This window comes from Saccopteryx leptura, chromosome 3, assembly GCF_036850995.1.
Source record: "Saccopteryx leptura isolate mSacLep1 chromosome 3, mSacLep1_pri_phased_curated, whole genome shotgun sequence".
Classification (NCBI taxonomy): Eukaryota; Metazoa; Chordata; class Mammalia; order Chiroptera; family Emballonuridae; genus Saccopteryx; species Saccopteryx leptura.
In genome coordinates this window covers 80,728,440-80,746,905 of record NC_089505.1, presented here as the reverse complement: position 1 = coordinate 80,746,905, position 18,466 = coordinate 80,728,440, and the positions used below count along the sequence as shown (strand labels likewise).

General features: G+C 59.4%; 2 protein-coding genes across 3 annotated transcripts; both read right to left on the bottom strand.

The window, feature by feature from the left end:
* Positions 1-542: 542 nt before the first annotated feature.
* NAT14 (N-acetyltransferase 14 (putative)) lies at positions 543-9,189 on the bottom strand. 2 transcript variants are annotated; one of them, XM_066374531.1, is made up of 4 exons: positions 9,050-9,189; positions 2,981-3,209; positions 2,155-2,262; positions 543-1,628 (listed from the first exon to the last, which is right to left on the bottom strand). In XM_066374531.1, the coding sequence occupies exons 3-4, from the start codon at positions 2,224-2,226 to the stop codon at positions 1,080-1,082; spliced, it is 621 nt and encodes a 206-aa protein (XP_066230628.1). In that variant the 5' UTR covers positions 2,227-2,262; positions 2,981-3,209; positions 9,050-9,189; the 3' UTR covers positions 543-1,079. The 2 variants fall into 2 exon arrangements, with proteins under 2 accessions (XP_066230628.1, XP_066230629.1); XM_066374532.1 differs by lacking the exons at positions 2,981-3,209; positions 9,050-9,189 and adding an exon at positions 2,681-2,889.
* Positions 3,486-9,238, bottom strand: ZNF628 (zinc finger protein 628). The gene is made up of 2 exons (XM_066374530.1): positions 9,215-9,238; positions 3,486-6,789 (listed from the first exon to the last, which is right to left on the bottom strand). The coding sequence occupies exon 2, from the start codon at positions 6,782-6,784 to the stop codon at positions 3,623-3,625; it is 3,162 nt and encodes a 1,053-aa protein (XP_066230627.1). The 5' UTR covers positions 6,785-6,789; positions 9,215-9,238; the 3' UTR covers positions 3,486-3,622.
* Between the last annotated feature and the right edge of the window lie 9,228 nt (positions 9,239-18,466).

The window sequence follows — 18,466 nt, the reverse complement described above, 5'->3', positions numbered from 1 at the left end:
GGGACCAGGCTGGAGGGGCCGGAGGCTAGATTCACAGGAAGTGCTGGGCTTGGGGAGATCACGGTTCAGCAGCAAGAGGGTTTCCAGCCAGACATCAGGAAGGACTTCCTGGATTGAGTGGGAAAGGACACCCTCTCTCCATTCCCCTCTGGTGAGAGTTGGATACATAGCCCCTAACCCACTTCAGGGAGCAGTGGTTGAACACTGGGAACTGGGAGAGGGACAGTTCCAAAGGTCTAGGCCGGGGTGGGAAGGCGACTGCACACTCACACACATTCGCACACCCTGCACAGAGCAGCTGGGAGGCGGAAAACTTCGGTAATGGGGAGCGTGAGTCAGAGGCCTGGCTGGGAGCGGGGCTGCCTGCCGTGAGCTCACATCACCCCCCCCCTAGAACCCCCACCGACAGTGAATGTCAACTCAGGGGAAAGGAGGAGCCAGACAGACGGACAGACGGAAGGCGGGGGGTGGGGGGGGCGGCGGCTGTGAGACGGGACTGGAAAAGGCATCAGAGACAGTGAGCCAGGCGCGGAACTGTTCCTTTCAGACTTTATTAACAATCGGGTGTATGAAAAACCAGATGGGCCTGACCACCCTTCTTGGCCGCCTCCTTCCGCCCAGGGGGCGGGGCCGCTGAGCAGCCGGGGGTGGGGGTGGGGGGTGTACTCACCGCTCACCCCCTCTGTGTCCCCCCTCTCTGGGAGACCAGCCTCCCCAGCAGAGGCTCTGCTCTTCCCCTCCAGCCCCAGAATCACCCCTTCAAGCACAGGCACCAAACCCCACCCCCTCCACAGGGGCCTGGTCGTGGCCCCAGGTCCTAACTAACCCTTGGGGGTCAAACTTGCTCAGCCTCCTCTCCTCCACACCCCCCCACACACACCCCCACCCCTGCAGGCACGTTTCCCAGGAGAGATTTCTCAATGCGGACGGGACCGAGGCAGTGCACGATACAGGCTGACCTCTCTGACAAGTTCACCGCGTGTACAGACAGACCTCAGAGCTTCTGGGCCCTCTGGTTGGATCGGAGTCACACGGGGAGGATGGGAAGTGCCCGCGCACAGGAGGTGCTCAGGTGGGCGTCACAGGTCCTTGCTGAACTCCCTGACCAGTGTGTAGCCCATGCAGCCCCAGCTGCCCTCCGCCTGGTAGCCGCAGCCCTCCAGCATCCCTGCCAGGCCCCACGCCGCCACGGCCACTGGGACCACCAGGCGAGCCCGCGGCTCCCCCGTCCCCCCCGCCCACGCGCGCGTCCGGGACTCCGCGAAGCCCAGCAGCCGCCTGCCCACGCCCTGGCGACGGTGCCAGGGGGAGACTGACAGGCGGGTGACCCGGGCCCCGTCCCCAGCATGGGAGTCTAGGGCCAGGGCCAGGACCCCGCACACATCACCCGAGCCTCTCACAGCCACCCAGGGCCCCCCCAGGCCGCCCGGCGGAGGCAGCGAGCCCCACCGGGCCCGCAGGCCCAGCTTCATGGTTGCCACGGCCAGGAAGACAGGCAGGAGAAGGGCCAGGGCAAAGGAAGCCAGGACAAACCGCAGGCCGCTGCTGGCAGCCGCCAGGAGGAGCAGGGCGGGTGGCCGGGTCAAGGCGTGGAGGGCCACTCTGTTCTCTGTGTCCTTCACACCGGCCTGTGGGGGGAGGGGTCGTCAGAGCCAGGGAACCTGGTCTTCTATCACACTGGGGCTCCCGTGAGCACCAAGGACTAGGGAAGGGGTGGGCCCAGTCCAGGAAGGACCGAGGGTGGGAGCTCCCAAAGGAGAAGGAACAGGTGGAGCCAGGACCCCGTCTTCGTCTGCTCTAGGCACCAGCAAATACCCCATTTGGCACACCAAGCTTTGAGTGAGTGAGCGAGTGAATGAATCAGGAACTCTGGGGATGCCTCATTCAAGACAGGGACAGGTGGGAGGCATCAGGAAAGGCTGAGGCCAGAACAGGACGGCAGACTGCTCTCAGGCCAGAAAATGGACATGCTCTGGCCAGCAAGACAGGAGCTTGGAGGGGGGGGGGGGGGGCTCAAGTACAGGGCTGAGGCCCCGAGGGCTCTGCTGGGAAGAGTGCGGGGTAGGAGGTGGTCCCCCACGGCACCAGCCATTGCTGAAGCCCTTAGCCAAGCCACTCGGCCCACAGGTTCACGAGTGACCCTGCCGCCCTCACCTTCAGCATCTCCAGCACCAGGGGTTTCTCATCTTCCCTCATCTCCCGCACTGACAGGTGGCTGGGGGCCATGGCAGCCCCCACGTCCCCAAGGGAACAGGCTTGCAGCTAGTGAAAATAAGCAGGTCGGCATCTGGAAGGCACCGCTGGTTCCCAAGCGCCCTGGTGTGGGGGTGTGAGGGCCTAGCAGCAGGTCCCAGATGAGGACAGTGAGGACTCTTGGGGTCCCCCGAGCGAGGTCCAAGGCAGGACGAGGCAGGACAGACGGCCCCTTCCACCCGCTGACCTTCCTAACATCTCCTAGGATCCGACCCCTCCACTCCTGTGGTGTTAAGCGATCACCCCCCCCCCAAATGCCAAGTGGACACAAACACCTAGCAACACGGGGCGCCCTCCTCCCTCCTAGCTCCGGGGCTGCCCTGGGAGGTGTCTGCGAACTCCCGCCCCGCCCCCCCCCCCCCCCGGGAATGGACCGTGCCACCCACACCTCAGCGCCCCTCTCCCACAGTCCCCGCAGGACAAGGACCTGCCAACACCCCTAACGAGCGGCTCTGATCCTTAGATAGGTGTGGGAGGGCAGGGTCAGAAAGGGGGTCGTGGGCGGAAGTGACGTCAGACTCGCAAACGTTGGGGGCGGGGAGGCACCCACGTTTGGCCTTAGCAAGTGTTGCCAATCTCCTCAGTAGGGGTGGGCTGAGGAGGTGCTCAGGCAGGGCGCGGAGACCCTGCCCGGGGAGGTGTAGGGGGAAAAGAAAACGAACGATGGAGAAAGGGGACCCAAAGGACGACGGGGGCCCACTCCGGCGGGGTGGGGAGCGGTACTTACCGGTGCTTGGAGAGGCGTGCTCACTTGCTTCGCTCTGGCTCCTGGTTGCTAAGCAGCCTGAGAGCGTGGGGGCGGCGGCGATAATAAGAGCGGATGGATTCTCATTGGTGCCCGAGCTCCAGCCCCGAGGCGCTGCGTCACCTTCATGAGACCTCTGGCTTCCAGACTCGCCCAACATGGGGATCTCAGTGCCTAACGGCCTTCGTTACGTTCGTTCCGGCCACCCACTCTTCAGATGAGGGGAGGTGTGGGGGGGGGGGAGCGGGGGGGTTACTTACAGCGAGCGAGCAAGTGGTAAACCAGGATTCTAGATCCCACCGCCTCCCCATCCTACTACCCACTGCATCCCTGTTTTAAGGGTAAACAGAGCCCCAAGGGTACAAATGGCCGCCCCAAGACACGGAGCCAGTCACTCAAGCCAGGATGTAAGAGAGAAGACTCTAGGCTTCTACGTGGTGGCTATGGCCATAACATTGCCCCGCCCCCAATAAAACAAACCACAGGAAAGGAGATTGTGGTCTTTATTAGCAAGCCCTGCCTGCAGCTCTCCTGCCCCCCCCCCACCTCAGCCCAGCCCAGGCGGACAGGGAGTTAGGGTCCTCTCTGGATGGGAGGTGTAGGAAGAGGTTCCAGTGGTTCAACTCAAAACGTGTGCACCAGCTGGACTGCGGGAAGAGTCTGAACGATCTGTATGGAGGGCAGGCCCTGTGAGGCCATACTCCCCTGCGCAGTTCCTGCTGGAACCACTTGTACCATCTGGGAGGCAGGAGCCGCAGGAAGGCCAGCAGGGGCAGCGGCAGGGGCAGAGATTGGGCTGGGCGGCGGTGGGGCCAGCAGCTGCAGCGTGGTAGCACTTGCCCCAACACTGCCATTCTCCAGCAACTCAGCGGCCGGGGCGCTGCGGATGATGAGCAGTTTCTGGCCCGGCGGCCCAGGGGCCGGCGGCTCTGCCAGCCCCGAGGAGAGGGTCTCCACCTCCTGCACACAGAGCTGGGTCTGCTCCCCATCTGCCCCGCTCAGCACCAAGACGCTCTGCAACCCCTCCTCCGTCTGCAGCGTCTCAAAGAGCATATCCTGGACCATGCCAGTGGTGGCCTCGCTGTGGCCTGGCTCCCCAGGGCCGGAGCCTGCCAGCAATTCTTCAGCAGCCCCACTCTGAACCACCAACAGGTTGGGGGCCTCTGTGGTCACAGCTGCCCCGTTGGGATTAGACAGCTGGCCTGCCACAGGCTGGAGCTGGACGGTGGTCACCTCCTGGGCTGGCTGGAGTTGGACGGTGGTCACCTCCTGGGCAGGCTGGAGCTGGACCGTGGTCACTTCCTGGGCTGGCTGGAGCTGGACCGTGGTCACTTCCTGGGCTGGCTGGAGCTGGACGGTGGTTACTTCCGGGGCTGGCCGGAGGGGCTGGAGCTGGACTCCACTCACTTCTGGTGGCCCGGCCTCCCCGCTCCCCACGTTCTGCAGAAGGATGAGGCTCTGTCCTGCCCCGTTCACCCCAGCGTTGCCCGCACCCTGGACCCCCAGGCTCCCAGGCCCAGGTAGCCAAACGACTCCAGCTCCCTGCCCAGCCTTTCCCATGGCCCGCAGGCCCTGCCTGGCCCGGCCGCCCCCACCACTGGACGATGGCAGCAGGATAAACTTGGGGGGCGCCGGTGGTGCCAGGGGCTGCACGCTGCTGGGGATGAGCTGCAGGCCCTGTGCAGTCTGCACCAGCAGGAACGTCTGAGAGTTGGGAGCTGTTGGGCCCAGGGGCGGGGCCTGCGCCGGGCCCCCTGCCCCCTCTAGGGACAGGGTAGCCTGAAGGTGCGGGAGCACGTGGACGTCCTGGGTAGCCGGAGGCACCGGGGCAGCAGCTAACGGGGCGGGGGCTTGGGGGCCGGCGGCCGCAGGGGCCACGGGCACGGTGGGAGTGTGAGTCCTCAAGTGCCGCTGCAGGTAGGCGGCCATGACGAAGCTGCGGCCACAGACAGGGCAGGTGAAGGGGCGCTCGGCCGAGTGCGTGCGCTGGTGCAGCAGCAGGTTGGACGAGTGCGTGAAGGTCTTGGGGCAGAGCGCGCAGCGGAATGGCCGCTCACCTGTGTGCACGCGCTGGTGCTGCCGCAGGTTGGAGGTCTGCGCGAAGCTCTTGCCGCAGACGCTGCAGGCGTGGGGCCGCTCCCCAGTGTGCACATGGCGGTGGCGCCGCAGGCACGACGTGTTGCGGAAGGCCTTGCCGCACTCCCCGCACGCGTATGGCCGCTCGCCGCTGTGCAGCCGCAAGTGGTACTGGTAGTGCGACGACCACTTGAAGGTCAGACCGCACTGGCCACAGGTGAAGGCCCGCAGCCCCGTGTGCACGCGCTGGTGGATGGCCAGCAGCGACGAACGCTTGAAGGCCTTGCCGCACTCTCCACACTGGTAGGGCCTCTCGCCCGTGTGGTCCCGCAGGTGGTAGCGTAGCCCTGAGGAGCCCTTGAAGGCCTTGCCGCACTCCGCGCACTTGTAGGGTCGCTCTGCAGAGGTGGGCGCGGGAACGGGTGGCTGCGGGGCGGGAGCAGCAGGGGCCGGCGGCTCTTGCGGGCAGGTGACCTCAGCGGCTTCGGCTTGCGGGGGCGGGCGCCCGGCCGCCGCCTCCTCCACATGGCACTGCTGATGCGCCAGGAGGCTGGCCAGCTGGGGGAAGGCGCCATCGCAGCTGCCGCAGCGGAACGCCTGCCCAACGGCTGCCCCATGGCTGTGCTGGTGGCGGGAGAGACCGGCCACCGTCCGGAAGGACTTCCCGCAGGGCAGGCAGGCAAAGCTGGGGGCGGTGGTGGCAGGAGTGGGCTGCAGGGCGGGAGCCGGGGCGGGGGCCTTGGACGGCTCTGGGGGGTCCTCCTGTGGCGCGGGCACCACCTCAGGTCCCGGGCAGGGCTGGTGCTCCAGCAGCAGCTCCTCACTGCCGAAGCCCAGCTCGCAGCTGTCACAGCGGTACACCAGCTCCACCGTGGTCTCGGCCGCTGCCAGGAAGAGCTCGGGCACTACGGGCAGGGGCGCGGGCTGGGGCGGCCCTGGCGGGCTGGGGGCGTGCAGGTAGGCGTCAGGGAAGACTTTGGCTGGCTCCCGCGGCGGCAGTGGTGGGCCGGGAGCCGGTGGGCCGGGGGCCGGGGGGGCGGCCGAGTGCGTGCGCTGGTGCAGCAGGAGGTTGGACGAATGCGTGAAGGTCTTGGCGCAGAGCGCGCAGCGGAAGGGCCGCTCGCCCGTGTGCACGCGCTGGTGCTGCCGCAGGTTGGTGCTCTGGGTGAAGCTCTTGCCGCAGACGCCACAGGAGTAGGGCCGCTCCCCCGTGTGCACGTGGCGGTGGCGCCGCAGGCTGGACGAGTTCTTGAAGGCCTTGGGGCAGTCCGGGCATGGGTAGGGCCGCTCACCCGTGTGCTGGCGGAGGTGGTACTGGTAGTGCGACGACCACTTGAAGGCCAGGCCGCACTGGCCACAGGTGAAGGCCCGCAGGCCCGTGTGCACGCTGCGGTGGATCTGCAACAGCGATGAGCGCTTGAAGGCCTTGGGGCAGTCGGGACACTGGTAGGGCCGCTCGCCCGTGTGGCCCCGCTGGTGGTAAAGCAGGGCTGACGAGCCCTTGAAGGCCTTGGGGCAATCGGGGCACTTGTAGGGCCGCTCGCCTGTATGCGTGCGCTGGTGGTGCAGGAGCCGGGAGGACCAGCGAAACGACTTGCCGCACTCCCCACACTCGTACTGGGCGGCCGGGGCCGGGGCCGCGGGGCCCGGCTTCTCCCCGGAGCCCTCCGCGGTGGAGGCCGGCGCCATGTCACCGTGGGAGCCGACCATCACACCTGGGGGGGAATTCTGGGTCAGGGGAGGGCGGCTCCCCCGTCCACCCGCACATAAGTCATCACAACCCCAAACCTGTGGGCTGCCTAGTCAGACGCAGGCACATCTCTCCAGCCCATCCTAAGGGCAGATGCCGGGGTCAGGATTAGAGCCCCTCGTGGCCCAGATTTGCCGCAGGATATAAGACTTCCGGTGTTAAACTTCCAGTAAACTGGGACAAGCGGGTTCCCAGCCTTCGGAAGTCAGCCATCTCCTCCAGGACTCTGGAAAGGCCTGAGAAGGCTGGGCCGCCCTGTAAGGCTGTGCTCTGAAGATGGGTAGTGTCCTTGCAGAAGGCCAGGGTCTTTTCCGCACCCTGGGTTCAGACCCCTAACCCCTCTCCCTAAAAGGATGCATACTGCCCCTGGCTCAACACCTGCAACCAATGCGAGACCCTCAATACCTTTACAGTAACTCAAGCCTCTGTGAGCTCCCCACTCTCCGCCACTGCTCGCCCTGTCTGCCTGCTCTCTCTGGGTACCCTGACCAAAATTCCCTAAACTACACTAGCTCTCTGGTGCGCTGACCTTGTTGGCTATGTGTACCCTCCACCCACAACTGACTCCTCACTTCCCACTACCCAGCAGGAACTGCTAGGCTTGAGTCTCCCTTTAAATTCCTGCCCATGGACTGCAGAGCTCCACGCCACTGGCCCCTGATCTGCATTCCGCTGGTCCATCCCCCCCCACCACCACCCCAGCTGATACCTGCATGTTTCTTTTCCCTTCAGACCTCTCTCCTTCCCCTTCCTCCTGCTCTCAGCAGGAGACCCCACCATTGCTCTTCGCATTGAGAAAAAATAAAAGCCATCAAAAGGGAACGTTACCACGTTCCAATCACTACACCAGTGGTTCTCAATGGGGGCAGCTGGGAACCCCCAGACACAGCACCTCTGTCCTAGGGGGACAGTGGACAATGCCTGAAGACTGTTCTGGTTGTGAGGCTGCTGGATGGAGGAGCAGGTGCTCCTGGCATCCAGGAGGGAGAGCCAGCGTGCTGCTCCACATGGATAGTGTCCCAGGGCAGAGGGATCCAGTCCAAATGCCACTGGTGCTGAGCCTGAGGAACCCACACTGTCCCCTCTCCGCTGCTGGTCTCTGAGGCTGTGGACCCTGAATCCCCACCTACATCAATGTTTTCTCATCTCCTGGATCACTCCCACCAGTGTATCCATAAGTTGTGTCTCCCATCTTTCAAACAAACAAAAAGCCTTCATCCCACCTACCCCTCCAGCTACTGCCTCATTTCTCTTCACCCCTTTGCCCCCTTTGTGGCAAAGCAGCTCAAAACTGCTGTAAATACCTACTCCTTCCCATCTTAGACCTGGCAATCAGTCCTCCTCCGACTCCCCTCATGGCCTTTATGTTTTCTCCATAGTGTTTATAACCGTCTAACTACTTCCTAGGTAGGCTTGCCCAGTCTCAGCACTGTTGCGATCTGGGGCTGGACCAGTGTCCAGGGAGCTATATCACGCACTATAGGGTGTGTATCAGCATCCTATGGCCCCTACCCGCTAGATCTCAGCAACATCTTATTCACACTGTTGCATCCCAGCACCGAGAATATTCTCCTGGCACAGAGCATACTCAGTAAACGTATCCTGCTTTGAACAAAGTGCGGGCATCCGGTTTGGACAAGTCATAAAATTTCCTTTAAAGAGATGCATAAGTCCTCTTTAAAATATAATCAGCAAGTCCTTTCAAGAGACAGTTATTCCAGGAAGCTTGCTCGTGTCTTTCAGAAAAGCCGGGGAATGCCTTAAGGAAGAGACATCCTGCTCTAGAAGAGCCGGGAGCCCGACTTGTCCAGTAAAGAGCACCCGTTCCAAAAGGACGGACCACACCCTTCCATCAGACCGGACTTCCCCTTTTAAGAGGAACCCCAGCTCCACCTTGGTTGAGCTAAACTAGGGACTGCTTTGAAGCCACCTGGATTTCATAAGCTTTTTCTGTAAACATCTGGACACTGTCACCAGCCTTTAAAGAGATAACCCACTCTTAGGTGGGGTGGGGGGTGGGGGGTGAAAGCCGGAAGGTCCCGCATACTGCCAAACCTGCCCCGTCCCTTTAAGAGCAGCCCCTTGCCCTTAAAGAGGGCGGAGCCGGCCCGGCCGATAAAAGTCGGAGGCGAATATTGCCCATCCCTTTAAGACATCCCTTCCGGTTACACGCTCGCCGCTTCCCCAACGGCTCCGCCCGCCGGTCCCCCCCCTCGTTCTCTCACCTGCGGCCCCGACCCGGGGAACGAGCGGAGACCCAGAGCTTTCCCCCAGGGGCCGACGGGAAGGCTAGGCCCCTACGGCGGTGGTGCAGGAGTGGGGGCCGGGGAGGGGGGGGCGGGGGCGCGTTCCCTCCCAACGGCCCCCAGCGCGAGGCACCCAACCTTTACCAGCGGCCACTCGCGCACACAAACCCCGACGTCGCCGTTGGTGCGTCAGGACGCCACGTGCGCCGAAGCCTCGCCCCCCGCGCTTCCCATTGGCTTCCTGCCGTCGCGGCTCTTCCCTGGGCTTCCGGGGTGCAAGGAATCCTGGTAGTTGTAGTTCTCCCCTGATCCCAACTGCCCTGTCCTGGTGGCGGTCGTAGGGGTCAGCCCAAAGCTGGCAAAAGTTGGTTCTAGATGCGGGGTCGCGCGTTCCCCTTTATTAGTTTTGATTCTCGCGTCTGTGAGACAGCCCTTCCTTGACGGTGTGGTTCGAACAGACCTCGACCACCAGGGTGTGGTCACTCATGGCCTGGTCCCCCACGCACACGTCCTGGGTGCTCTCTCTCCCAGACTTGAAACAAGCGCAGGGACTGCCATCTGCAGAGGTCACACGTGCTCGCGGTTTCGGGCCTCCTGCTGTGTGCACGTGTGCCGATTGTGTAGGAAAGTGGACCCTGCAGAGTCCCAGGACCAAGACTTCTCCCTGCTTTCCAAGCTCAGTCCCCACCAGCCTCGGCCTGCCAGTCACACCGATGTTTTTGCGGGTTATGCATCACAGGGTTTCTCCATCATGACATTAGTGACATTAGGCTTGATGACAGCCTTTGCTATGGGGGTTGTCCTGTGCCCTATAGGGTGGTCAGCAGGATTCTTGGCCTCCATCCAGAAGGACCAGTGGCACCCCGTCTCTGCCCAGCTCCCCAGCCCTACACCTTGTGACATCTGTCTCCAGACATGGCCGCATGTCCCCTGATGACAAGCACCGCTCCAAGTCCTTCCCCTGCAGCCAAAGGGCCAGTCTACATGCGGTTTCTTAGAACAGAAATCCCTCTCCTACTCCTCGTCCATCACTTCTCAACCGCTACTGGGAAGCCCCCGAAGCATGGAACATCCATGTTCCATGACAGCAGGGACAGGTCTGTCTCTACCACCTGAGTGTCCCCAACAACCAGCATGGGGCCTGGTCAGGAGCAGGCAGTACTCTTGGCTGAATGGGGGCGTTTTCACAGCCTCAGTTCCCCAAGCCCCGCAGGGAAGTGGAGAACTCCGTCCTGACCTGACCTGAGCTGATCTGGACCTGTTCCTGCCTGGTCTTGACGAAGGCCCCGTGACTTCGTGCCTTTAAAAACCCTTGGCTGCCAGCTCGACCCAAAACATTCCTTTCCCTTCAGTTTCTACCTCCCTCACCAGAAAGGAGGTGGAGAATGGAAGATAGGAGGAGAAGGAGCAGGCGCCAGAGGTAGAGCCGGGAAGTAGCCCCTTCCCCTCCTACCCCACTTACATCTGGGGCTGCCCAACACACCAGGCCCGCCCCCTAACCTTGGCTCCCAGATGGAGGGAGGAGCCCATGCCCGACGGGGGCATGGATGTGGAATGTGCTTCCTTCCCAGGTGGTTGTGTTCATCTGTGTGCCAGAGGTACAGAGCCCACACCCACCCCTTGCCTCAGGCTACGGGGACCCCAAAGTAGTGAGGAAAGCCCCAGCTAGCTCCTGTTTGCCTGCCTGTACCAAATGGTACAGGGGAGGTAGGAGAGCAGAGGGTCCCTGCACCTTTACTTGTTATGATGCCCTTGTCAGGCCACGTGTCTTAGCCGCCCCCCACACCGCACCCATGATGTGTCCCCAGGTTCTGGGACCATCCAGTTCCAAGGGGCTGGCCATGACCATATTGTGTGCCCTGCACACAGGGTGAGTAGGTCCCACTCACATACCCCCACCCATGCTCCTGGCTTCTAGGTACTTGAACCCTGCCCCCCACCACCACAACCACCAACCCATTCCCTTCTCTCTGCAGTGGACATTTGAGTCTGGTTTTGGCCACTCTGTTGCCTTGGTGAGGGCACAGCCTGCAGTCACCAGAGAAGAGAGGATTAGAGGCCGTGGCAAGACGTGCGCCCAGCCAGAGGAAGTGTGTAGGGCAAAGACAGGAGGCCTAGAACCAGAGACTGAAAATAAAAGATTCCTTCCTGCACAAGAGGAACAGAGAACACAGGGGTGTGCTTTACACAAGTGTGAACGGGGGCAAGAGGAGTCTTGGGTCACGCCACCAGCCACTCCAGTGGGAGGGAGTCAAGGGGACTGGCCTGCACCCCTGCCCCCAACAGGGTTCCTGTGGGGGTGCCCCAACTTGGGCTGCCTAGCCTCTCTCGACATGGAAGGGGTGTGTGATCCTCAGTTCACTGAGGGTAAACAAAGGCTCTCCGAAATCTCTCCATCAGTCACAGAGCCAGGAAGTGATGTCAGTGGGAGGGTATCGTACTCCAGAGCTGTCCCCCATCCTAGGCTGACATGGTGGGTCTCATAGTCATTGTCATGAGCACGTGGAGCTGTCTGGGGCACAGAGCCAGGGGAGACACCCCACCCCTGGGGGGAGCCAGACTTCCCCGGGGAGCACAGTGCACAGGGAACACAGACCCCTCTGTTTTAAGTACAAAAACATGGACCTGGATGGATACACTCTAAATCATCCTCTCGTCCAGAGGCAGCCACCTTCTATGATGCCCCCCAGTAGGCTGTGTCCTTGTATAACAAGTGCCTGCCCTTTGGCTAGATGGGCAGGCCTTGGATACAATGGCCATTCCTCCTGGGTCAGGTTATGTTACCTGACACAGGTGACGGAATTTTGGCACTTGAAGTCAAGGCTCTTACTCAATTGACCTTGAGTTGATCAAAAAGAAGTGTAATGATTCATTTTATGTGTCACCTTGACTGGGCCACAGGATGGCCAGTGTTCTGGTGAAACACGATTTCTGGGGCTCTGGATGGAGAGTTGGGTTTGGTTAGAGCATTGTCCTGAGGTGCAGAGGTTGCTGGGTCAATTCCCAATCAGGGGACATAGAGGAATAGACTGATGTTCCCCTCTCTCTCTCTCTCTCTCTCTCTCTCCCTCTCTCTCCCCCTTCCTCTCTCACTGAGATCAATAAATAAAAAATAAAAAACAAACAAACAAACAGCCTGACCAGCGGTGGCGGAGTGGATAGAGCATAGGACTGGGACGTGGAGGACCCAGGTTCGAAACCCTGAGGTTGCCAGCTTGAGCACAGGGTCACTGGATTGAGCCCAAAGGTTGCTGGCTTGAACCTAAGGTCACTGGCTCGAGCAAGGGGTCACTCGCTCTGCTGTATACCCCCGGTTAAGGCATATATGAGAAAGCAATCCATGAACAACAAGAAATTGATGCCTCTCATCTCTCTCTCTTCCTGTCTGCCTGTCCCTCTCTCTGTCTCTGTCACAAACAAACAAACAAACAAAATTTCTAAGGGTGTCAACAAAGTGTTTCTGAGTTTATTTTAGCATTTGAATTGGTGAACTGGGTAAGGCACCACTGTGGGGGGGCCTCATCCAATCTGTGGAGCAAAACAGAGAGGTGGGAGAAGGTGGAATTTGCTCTCTGACTGACTACTCAAGTGGGGCCGTTGATTGTTGCCTGCCTGTGGTGTACCTAAGGGCTCAGGCCTTCAGACCACTGGCTCTCTGGTTCTCGGACCTTGCAACTACAGCCCTGGCTGTCTTGAGTCTTAGGACTTGGCATAGGACTTCTCCATAATCACATGAGCCAATGCTGTATAACAGATCTATTTATACATATAATGTAATATCTATAACACCTCTCTCTTCCTCTGTAGATAGAGAAATATAGATATAGAGACATACAGATTCTACTCATTCTGTTTCTCTGGAGAACCCTGACTGATACAGGAAGATTTCCTGGGTGGGCCCAATCTAATCAGGTAACCTCTTTAAAATTAGGCCTAGTGCAGTGAATAGAACATTTGCTTGAGACGCAGATTCAAAACCCCGAGGTCGCTGGCTTGAGCCCAGAGGTCGTTGACTTGAAGCCCAAGGTCTCTGGCTTGAGCAAGGCATCACTGGCTTGGCTGGAGCCCCCACCCACCCCCCTACCTCCCTGTCAAGGCACGTATGAGGAAGCAATCAATGAACAACTAAGGTGCCACAACAAAGAATTGATGCTTCTTATCTCTCTCCCTCCCTGTCTCTCTCTTTCTCTCTCTCTCACTAAATAAATAAATAAATAAATAAAATTAGTCCTAGAGGGCAAAGATGAGAAGCATCAATGTTTCTCCCAGTGGCCTTGAAGACAGCCTCCATGGGTTCCAAGACACAAGGACATGAGTTCTGCCACGTGACCTTGGAAGGGGGCCCCAGCCAGCGTTTTGCTGCAGCCTGTGAGGCCCTGAACAGAGAGGTGCCTGGACTCCCAACCCACAAGAAGTGTGAGAGAATCAGCGTATGTTGCCTTAAGCCATTGCGTTTGTGGTCATCTGTTACCCAGAATGACTGGTATGCTGCTGCTTCTTCCTCCTCCTCCTCCTCCTCCTCCTCCTTCTTCTTCTTCTTTTGTATTTTTCCCAAGTAAGAAGCCGGGAAGTAGAGAGACAGACTCCCGCATGCATCGACCGGGGTCCACCCGGCATGCCTATCAGGGGACAATACTCTGCCCAGCTGAGGCGTTGCTCCGCTGTAGCTGGAGCCATTCTAGCACCTGAGGCAGAGGCCATGGAGCCATCCTCAGCGCCCGGGCCAACTTTGCTCCAATGGAGCCCAGGCTGTAGGAGGGGAAGAGAGAGATAGAAAGGAGAGGGGGAGGGATGGAGAAGCAGATGGGTGCTTCTCCTGTGTGCCCTGGCTAGGAATTTAACCCGGGACATCCGCACGCTGGGCCTACACTCTACCGCTGAGCCAACCGGCCAGGGTGGTACAGTTCTTGTGTTAGCTGCGCAGGCAGCCATAACAATGTGCCCCAGGCTGGGGGGGCTTAAACAACAAGCATTTATTCTCTCTCATTTCTGGACACTGGAAATCCAAGTTCACGGTGCCAGCGGGGTGGGTTCCTTCTGAGGCCTCTGTTCTTGCTGTGGACACGGCCGTCTTCTGCGTGTTCTTGCGTGGCTGCCCCTCGGTGTGTGGCTGTGTTCTAATCTCCCCTTCTCAGGACACCCTTGAGACTGGACCAGGTCCCACCCTCACAACCTCATTTCACCTTAGTGATCCCTTTAAAGACCTTATCTCCCAATGCAGTCACATTCCGTCTCAGAAGGAAAGATGTGAAGCAAATGCGACAGAATTGTCCCCTCTGAAGTCTAAGTTGGGGACAACAGGAATCTGCCATCTGTCTGTACGTTTTGACAGTGCATTTTATGGAAACAAAGTCCTCCCAGAACTGGGTGAGAGATGTAGCAGACCAGAGCCGGGTGGAGGCAGGGAGGGAGGAGCCTTGTCTGGGTCCCGCCCTCAGAGTGGAAGGGGATTTGGTGGTGGGGGTGGGGTCTTCCATTCCAGGTACAGTACTGTGGAGTCTGTAAAGGAGGCTGGGGGCAGAGTCCAAAGTCTAGGCCCTTCCTCTGCCCCACACCCTCCATGGCTCCCGTTCACTCCCTTTTTTTTTTTTTTTTTTTACTTTTACCGAGGTAGGGGGAACAAACAGGGACAGACAGGATGGAGAGAGATGAGAAGCATCAATTCTTCCTTGTAACTCCTTAGTTGTTCATTCATTGCTTTCTCATATGTGTTTTGATCAGGGGGCTACAGCAAAGCCAGTGACCCCTTGCTCAAGCCAGCGACCTTGGGCTCAAGCCAGAGACCTTCGGGCTCAAGCCAGCAACCACGGGGTCATGTTGATGATCCCATGCTCAAGCCACTGACCCCGCGCTCAAGCCAGCAACCTCAGGGTTTCGAACCTGGGTCCTCAGCGTCCCAAGCTGACACTCAATCCACTGCACCACTGCCTGGTCAGGCTCCCCTTTCCTCTTGCCCTCAACACTCACCTCCTAGCTGGCCTACAGAGCTCTGTGGCTCTGGCCCCTGTTCGCTTCTCTGCCCTCACCTTTTCTCATGGCTCCTTCTCTCACTCCAGTCAAGCTTGCTCCTGCCTCAGGACCTTTGCACCCACAGTGCCCTCTGCCAGGGAGGCTCCTGGCTACGTTCTCTGGCGCTCAGGTTGCAAGACAATGGTCACTTCCTCAGAGAGAGGGCTTCTGCATTTGAAACAGCGCCCCCTCCCACACCCAGCCTGCCAACTACTCTGCAGTCTCAGCATCTTCACATCCTTCCCAGAGTCCTGTAGGGACAGGCAGGACTTATCTTGCTCACAGCTGCACCCTCAGTTTCTGCACACAATAGGTGCTCGGGGAAATGTTTGTTGAATGACTGTCCCCCCCCACACACACCCTTTGCGAGGACTAGGATACGAGAAAGGAGCCTGTGAATGAATAGCTTCCACTACCTGCAAAGGCAGTTCCTCTACAAATACCAGATGAGGGCGGCCCAAGCTGCTGGTGATTATTAACAGCCCCGGAGATCGGAGACGGGAGATCGGAGGAGAAGGACCCAAAGTGCGGCCAAAAACTGCTGCGCGGGGCCTCCCAGCGCTAGCCCGGGGCGTTGGCGCCCCCTGGTGGAGCGTCCCAGGTCAGAGCCTGCAGGGCCAGTGGCACAGGATTGGGTGCCAGACCTGGCCTGGCAGACAGAGGCACAGAGGTGGCCAGTAGATACTGCCCCTTCCAATCCTGCTGGTGGGTGTGAGCAGGCCCTGGAGCCATGCCGTGCAGGGCCTGGCCTCCAATCCTTCACAGACCCCAGGGTTTTTTCCCACCAGCCCTTTGCAAGGGACCAGGGACCTTCCCTTCCCAGCCTGAGAGCACCAGGACAGGAAACCCAGCACACATGCACACGCACGCACACGCACACATACACGCACGACCTGCCCAGGCCAAGACAAAGAGATGGAATAGAAAGAGAGGCCAAGAGACAGATGCATTCAAAGTCAGAGGGGCACACGAGGGTGAGAGGTGTGATCAGTGAGACAGTGAAGAGGACAGGACTCCCTGGAAGGAACAAAAGAGCAGGGAGGAGGGACCGCAGACGGTGGTGATCAGAGAGGCCGAGAGGCAGAGTCCAGGAGATGAGGGGCAGGAGAACCCTGGAGGCAACTGGACAGATGGGCAAGGCCTATGATGTCCCTGACACAGATGTCTGACACACCAACACCCCACAGCCGGTGCCCACAGCTGCCCTGTCCTCTGAAGTGACATTCCTGGTACTGGGCAAGGGAGGGTGACCCCAGACATCTGGTCAACCTAGAGCTGCTGACCTCACTGCCCTTTGCTGCTCACACAAGCACACAGGTAACTGGACTTCTGGCAACGTCCCTGGCTGCCTGCTGCTGGCTCTGGGGGCTGCCGCCACAGGACTGACCCTGATCACAAGGAGGTGGTCCCAGGGACCCTGCTGACAAGACTCTTACCTCTGCTTAGCCGCTCACCTGCTGCATGGGCGTGGACAGTTCCCCCTGTGCGACCTCCTTATCCCAGCTTGACCTTTGAGGTCACTGAGGCTTAGATCGGACATGAGGTCTCCAAGTAGTAGGACCGGGATATATTTTTTATTTTATTTTTGTATTTTTCTGGTTATTAACTATTAACGGGTAATATTTCCAAGTATGCTCACTATAAATATTCTCCCCCCCCCCCAATGGTCCCCTGATAAAATTAGCAGCAGCGTGTTATAAAAGACGATGGTGGAAAACCACCTCTGGCTGGGAGGAGAAGTTGGGAGTGGTGAGGGCTCCTTCGGAAGTGAGAGCTGCCAGCTGTGAACACGTCATCGCCACAATGAAACACAGAATGCTATAAAATTTTAAAAATATATTGGCCCTGGCCAGTTGGCTCAGCAGTAGAGCATCGGCCAAGTATGTGGAAGTCCTGGGTTCGATTCCCAGCCAGGGCACACAGGAGAAGCTCCCATCTGCTTCTCTACCCTTCCTCCTCTCCTGTCTCTTTCTCTTTCCCTCCTGCAGCCAAGGCTCCATTGGAGCAGAGTTGGCCCGGGCACTGAGGATGGATCCATGGCCTTCGCCTCAGGCGCTAGAATGGCTCCGGTTGCAATGGAGCAGTGCCCCAGCTTCTCAAGTGGAGGAGATGGCCCTGGTTATCTGACTGAGAAGGGGAGTGGAAAGGGAGGGAATCCAAGTCTCCTTTCTCCTCTTCATTTACAATACAATGCTATCGGCCATCCTGACTTTGTGTAAATCACATACAAGTATAAAAAAAATCATTTTAAAAATCTCTCTGTATGCTTAGCCTAAATTATAAAATGCCCTTTAAGCTTCCTAGTAAAAAAGGGGGGGTTTCCTACACAGCATATCTCTGCAAGCCAGGAAACTCCCACATTCCTCTCCCCTCACTCTCTACAGAAAGGAGAGGGCAAGAAACCTGACTCTTTCTCCTAAACTATTAATATTAATTTTTCCATTCTTTGGTACCTTACCAGAAGCCTCAGGAGCCTGCCAGCCCCTCCTCCGGCCTGCCCCAGCCCTCTCTGCCTCCCCAAACACCAGCTCCCCCCCCCAACAGTCCCTCCGCACAATGCCTTCGGGAAAACCGTGCCTGTGTTACCTCCTCCCACCCTTCAGCCTCAGCCAGGCTGCACCCCAAACAGCCTCCTCCCACCGTGTCACCCACCTGAGTCAACAGGCCCAGCCTGCAGGTGCCCCCTTCCTGCTCCCCTGCTCCCTGGCTCTGCACGTGGGCGTGCAATGCAGGCTTCGAGGGGTCCAAGCTCTAGAAGCCAATTTGTCCTCTAGCTGGAAACCTGGGGCACGACAAGCCCCTTTCTGAACCTCAGTTTCCCCAGAATGCTGGGCCGGGAGCAGAGGGAGGGAAGGAAGGCAGGGCAGTTGCATCTGGAGGTGGGTGGGCAGCCAAGGCTCTCGTGCTGTCTCCGCTCCCCTACTAGCAAGCGCCCAAGCCTCCCACCGCTCCCCCCTCCTCCAATTAAGGGTCCTCAACACTAAGTGCAGCAGTTGACTCAGCTCCTGGCCTCCCGTCCCTGCCGCCCAGGCCTTTGTCACCTTAATTGGCAATCTCTAGGCGCTTTTCCCTGCCACACCACCTCGGCCACACTGCCCCATATCCCAGGGGCAACTATGTGCTAATTGAGCCCTTAAGGGGGGGTGCGGAGAAAGTCCCCCCGCCCACCCACTCTCTGCCTTCCTATATCAGCCACCCATCTACTTACTGTCTCTTAAACCTCAGGTTCCAGCTCCCTGGACTCAGGGACCAGGGGAGCACAGGAGAGACGCCTGGTCCTAACTTCTGGGGCTCTTCCTCCCCGCCCCCTCCTGTCCAGAGTCACCCTGCCCCCCGCAAAGACTATTTCTCCTCATCTTTCTCCACATCTCTGAGCCACCAGCTCCT